At 36.9% G+C, this 5,748-nt stretch overlaps 1 protein-coding gene across 1 annotated transcript; it reads right to left on the reverse strand.

Moving 5' to 3' along the window:
* Positions 1 to 218: 218 nt before the first annotated feature.
* Positions 219 to 1,785, reverse strand: LOC114656578 (dynein regulatory complex protein 10-like). The gene is made up of 2 exons (XM_028808217.2): positions 636 to 1,785; positions 219 to 244 (listed from the first exon to the last, which is right to left on the reverse strand). Exons 1-2 carry the CDS (start codon positions 1,783 to 1,785, stop codon positions 219 to 221), a joined length of 1,176 nt encoding a protein of 391 aa, XP_028664050.1.
* Positions 1,786 to 5,748: the final 3,963 nt, after the last annotated feature.

The raw sequence follows: 5,748 nt of genomic DNA on the forward strand, positions 1-5,748 counted from the left end.
ACTGATGTCCAGGTGACAACAACTACCCATTCCATTTTTAAGGTTAATATGGCATCTGTCCTCAAGCTCAGTAAAAGAGAAGCAATTTCCATTGACAAGATGGCATGCTCTTTGCAGCTCAAGGCTACTTACTGTTGCATTATAGATGAAAATCAGTGTCACAGAGTCTAATAATGTGCAGCTCCCGCTGGTTTTAGATTTTGTCCGAACTACTCTTGTCACTTTTTCTTTGCTGGTGCTTTACCTGGAAAAACAAATTTTAAGTAAAAAGGAAAAGTAAGACAGAGTGTATTTAATACTGCCACCCTCTTAGTTATACAACAGTTTTTCTGTATAGACAACAGCAATTACTGACTTAACAATGATCTTAAGTAAGGTTCTCTTTTTAAGCAAATGAGTCAAACATCTTACTTGACAAAGAAATGCAAAAATATTATTAAAGAAGGATGTAAAAGGATTGTTCACTTTTTTTTCTCAAACCCTACTTTTTATGTGTCTTGATAAGCTCACATGAAAAGACTTCCCTAAAGATGTTTTTTATACAATGATCCAAGACTGCACTTAGTATAAACAAATCATATTTAGCAAGTACTGTACTTTATGCCTCAGTTTTTCATATAGTAAATTAAACTTGCCTTTGGCTCCTTTGCCTTTTTTGCCTCCTTTCTTGCCTTTTTTGCCACCCTTCTTACGTTTTGCCATCCTTCGTTCCCTGAAACGCCTCCAGTAGAATTGAATAAGGACTGCAGCCTTAGTCATAAGGTACAGCTTATGCTCCAGTGCTTTCTTCCTCTCCATAATAAGACGCTGTCTCTCCAAAGCTTCCTTGTATTCCACTTCCAACACAGCAAACCTCTGCTTCAAATCATCCATTTCTGCCTTCTCTTGTATGTAGAAACCATTTATTTCCTCATAATCCATATGCATTCTCCTAAGCAAGTCTTCCTTGTCTTCTATAAGACCTTTAATCTCTTCTTCCACTCTAAAATTCATCTTCCTGAGAATAATTTCTGCATCCCAGTTATCATCAACTAAGCGAACAAGTTGCTGTTTCACCTGTTCAACAGCTTGCTGCAGGTGGATTTGTTTTCCAGTAGAAACTTGATGGATTGCTTTGACCTTCCGATGTGCAGTAACTAATGTTCGCATATTCAACTTCTCTGCCTTTCTCTGAGAGTGCTGAGATGATCTTTTTACCAACCAGATGTCCTGATCTAGCATGGAAATTTCTGATTCTTTATTTTTAACTGCAAGAGCAAGTTGATCCTCCAAATCCTTTACAATTTTCATGTTCTTCTCACGTCTCAGCATCATCTTTTCGAGGTAGTAATTTTTCTCATCTTCTACAGGCTTTCTAGACCGCTTTTCAGAGAGAAGGCTGCGAAGCTGAGTAAGTCCTCGTCCCAGCTCTATTGCAGCAGTTCCCTTCAATGCCCCCTTTTCTTTTAGAGCTTTACAAGTGACTGGATTTACCTGAAACAGTCGCAGAATGTTTCTCAAAGATTGGCAAATAGCTTCCTTTAGCTTTACCACATGTGGGTCACGCTCTTTGCCCTCCTTTTGCTTCAAAAGATTCTTCAGACGGTCTTCTAGGTGGTGGTGCTCCTGTAGAGTTTTCAAAAAATCCTCTCCCAATATGTCTCTCAATTGCTGTAGATTCTCCAGGCAAAAAGGCAACAGGAGCATAAGTAGTTCAGTCTTTTTGAGGGTTTCATCCAGTATTGATGTAACATGTTTGTGCCTCCTTGAGGAAACATGTTTGTGGGTATGTTTTAGTTGATCCATGGTAGAGCTTAAGTCCTAGATGAATAAAAATAAATACATGTTTAGGATTAGGTGCTTGGATAGTACACAACCAGAGACCGATTTTCAGAACTAGCATCAAGAATAAACAGTAAGTTACGTATTAGACCAGTATTTCCCAACCTCGGTCCAGTAGCCCCCGTCACTGCAGGTTTTTGTTCCAACCAGCTTCTGTTTTTAATTGGACTCCTGGGCTAATTAAGTGAGGTGTTATTTCCCAAGTTCTGTGTTTTGGGAACAATATAGAAATTAGAAAACTAAGTTTGGTAAAAAAAAAATGTACCAAGCAGTTATATGGGAATAATGTATTTTTTTCTTTTTAACAATATTTTCATCTTGATTTTTATTCTACTTTTCTAGGTGTTCTAATTGTTTAATTAATCCATTATTTACTAATTAGTGGGTCTGATGCTAAAGTACTTGCAGCCTTTGATTATTCAGTGTTGTTTGCCAGTGTGTCTGCTCTGCTCATTTTTAATTGTCATTAATAAGATACAACGAAGGGGAAAAACTGCAGAGAGAAAGGGCAAAATATAATGAAATCAACAAAGAGAGTTAAGCATGTAAATCTATAGCAAAAGCAGAAATATTTCTAAATGTCTTATAAAAGTAAAAATCATGCTGCTGTGCTTTTCTGAATGTAGAATAAAAGAAAAATAATACCAGCTAATTAAATGAGATCAGTGCTATCAGGTGTTGTCACCAATTAGGAATCTGTTTGGAACAAAAACCTGCAGTCACAGGGGGGCCACAGGACCGAAGTTGGGAAACACTGTATTAGACAGTCAAACTACCTCTTAAAATTGTATATATTATCACCCATTACTAATTGAAAAAAAAATCACAAAATCAAGAATGGGATTAGTCTTTTTCCCTTACAGGGACTGAAGTAAAAGGCAGGAACATAAATACTGTATGTGCTGGTCTTCTCCTCTAGTTTGGAAGAGCTGTAAACCCAAACTGACCCCATCCACTGAAATAACCACAAAAATACTCCAGGACATCACCCAATGGTCTGATAATTAGGACAGGTTCTGAGAAGATTAATTAAAGAGGTGTGTCAGCAATGCATGACATAAATATTTGTTTGCATTTTTCCAGTATGGCCCCAAATCTTTTATGATGCTTTCTGCATTGATTTATATATGCATTCAACAAATTATATTGTGGAATCATACTGTTAAAAATGGTTACTTAATTTATCGATGCATTTCTTCTGTCTGAGTTATGTCAAAATGCTGTACTGTGAAAAAAACTTTATAAAAACATTTCATAAGAAACGTAATGCTACTAGGATGATTTACATCCCTAATAAACATGAGCTGGATTAAGTAAGTCTGGGAGATGAACGGATGAAAGCTGCCATCAGGGTTTGATGAAGTCATAAAACACAACAAGTTTAACAGATAATATGTTTACAGGCCAGTATTGTCATGTGTACAGAGTACAGTGAAATTTACTTACATGTGCTAATCAATATACAGAATGTTGCCACTCTCAGGAACCATTATTAGCAAATATAGCAATCTTACCTTGAAACTACTGCCTTCCTTATCCGATAAATCTCAGAACAAAATTAGTATACAATTGTAAACAGAATGTAACAATTCCATATCGTCTTTAACAACTCTAATAGGGTGTAATAATCAATGGGTGAAAGCTACAATGTGATAATGAAGACCTCTTCTTCACCAATTGGACTGTCACATTCAATTTCAGTTTAAAGAATGTGTGTCACACGTGGTAGCATTTAATATACCTTTGACAGCAGTGAAACACATTTGCATACACTCACCTAGACAAAGTATGAGCATTTATTAAAACTGTAGTACAAATATCAACTAAAGGCATATGTTTTTAATAATGGGATAGAAATATGACAGGAAAAAGAGTGCTTTTTAAAAAGTACGCTGATTATTATTATGTGCTTAAAAGGTTGTCTATTATTTCTCTTCTGCTGAATTTTTTGCTGCATTATTACCTGTTGTAATGTATGTTTGAACTGGCATAGTTTTATCTAGATAACCAACTGAGACAGCCATTCTTTGACTGTGAAATTGATAACTACCAACAATTTATAGAATTATGGAACCTGCATTTTGACTTTGGAATTTAATGACTTTGCCTGTCGAGGCCTGAAGTGTGCCACAGTGTCACTGTCTTACCTTTGTCTTTCGGTAGTGATTTGTTGTATAAATACTAAAGGTAACTGAAACACACCTAGATAATGAAATATCAGTAGTGTATTGGGTAACAACATTTTTAGTTTGGTTAGGAGAAGAAACAGATTCTTGCTGCTACTCATCGATGAACATTCTACATAAAGCTGGCAATGGGATAAGCACACATTCAGTAATCCACGCCCACTACTCTCAGAGTTTGTTCATATGTCTTATCAATAGCCATGGTGAAATAGTCACTAACAGGGAACTGGTAACACTAAACTATTATGAGAATACGGGTCACATTAAGGATGACCATGCTTAATTAGCAACTTACCCTTTCTACCTCTTGTTACCTTGATATGCATGGGTATAATATACAGATTCCACACTGCATCTGGTGCATGGGAGAAGCCAACTACGGATGATGTGCTAGTTTGTCACAGGTCACACTTAGGCACTAATCTACATGCACTCAGGGGAACCAATTTAGAAAAGCACACCTTTGGGATGCAGGAAGAAAACTAAAGTACCTCTGGAAAATCACACACACAATCTCTAAACGGGTTATCATTCAAACTCCATATGTTTAGTCTTGAATTCAGAATCTTGCATGCAGTAGTTGAGTGCCCTACTGACCATCTGATAACTGAACCTCAGATCCACTAGGTCCTGCAAACTAAAAAATAATACAGAATCTATCCAGACTATGAAATAGTGGACCAGATATTCATGTTGCACACATATACTTTGTGGATCTGGAAATAATGCTTATGACCATATTCTCCATGATAACTTGTGGGGTTTTGGGTGTACCATTCTGTCTCTGTATTTGCAAAGCAAGATTTGGGCATTGTGCTCAACCAAAGGTGTTCATTATTTTTGTTGTGTAATTACACTGTAAGTCTGACTAGGATAATAATTCATACATAAGGAGTATTTATGAAGCATCCTACACTCACTCCCAGATAGGAGTTCACAGTTGAGAGTAAATGACACCACAATTTAATGGCAATCCAAGCTGCAAACTGGCACTTATGAAAGACTTTTGTAGATTCTTTGGAAACCAGGACAACTCTGAAGTTTTCTGGTAATAAAGTTAATGCTTCACCACAAAGAAGGAAAGGAATAACTAATATGGTAGGATATTGCACTAAGCTGTACGAAATTGTTGCCACTTTGCAAAAACATTAAGTGTTACGCCAATGGTCCCAAGGATCGTGGAGAACAGAGCTTAACATGTTTGATCCCGTATATCTTCAGGGTAATATGATGGCTATAAAATATACAGTTTGCATCCACGAACACCTGTGTGTAGTGATACTGTGATCCCGTTTGCGATGCACATACAGTACAAATGTATCCGCAATTGGGACAATTACTCTTTATGTGCATATCGATTTTCAACTGAATGCATCTTGCTTTAAGATGACCTCGTATGGGGTAATATACTATAATCTGCGTATTACCTTACGTGTTGTAAGTGCGTTCACAGCTTAATCAAGAAATGTTTGGTTGTGACATAACCAGAGCATCGCTAACTCAAAGCTGCGTTTTACATGTAACATTAACAAAACTTTTATTTTGGCCGACAGCACGTCTTCTTTGCGAACACGGAGCAATCATCTAACGTACAAGATACGGTACGAATACTATTCATTCTCTGCCACATACAAATCTTTTACACGTAAACTGTTATCCTGTGTTTAAAAAACAATCAAAACATTTAGGCTTGGATGTGTGTGCCGACCTCCGCCCAAACGCTACCTTCTCTCCTAGCGAG

The sequence above is a fragment of the Erpetoichthys calabaricus genome, chromosome 8 (assembly GCF_900747795.2).
Source record: "Erpetoichthys calabaricus chromosome 8, fErpCal1.3, whole genome shotgun sequence".
NCBI classification, from domain to species: domain Eukaryota; kingdom Metazoa; phylum Chordata; class Cladistia; order Polypteriformes; family Polypteridae; genus Erpetoichthys; species Erpetoichthys calabaricus.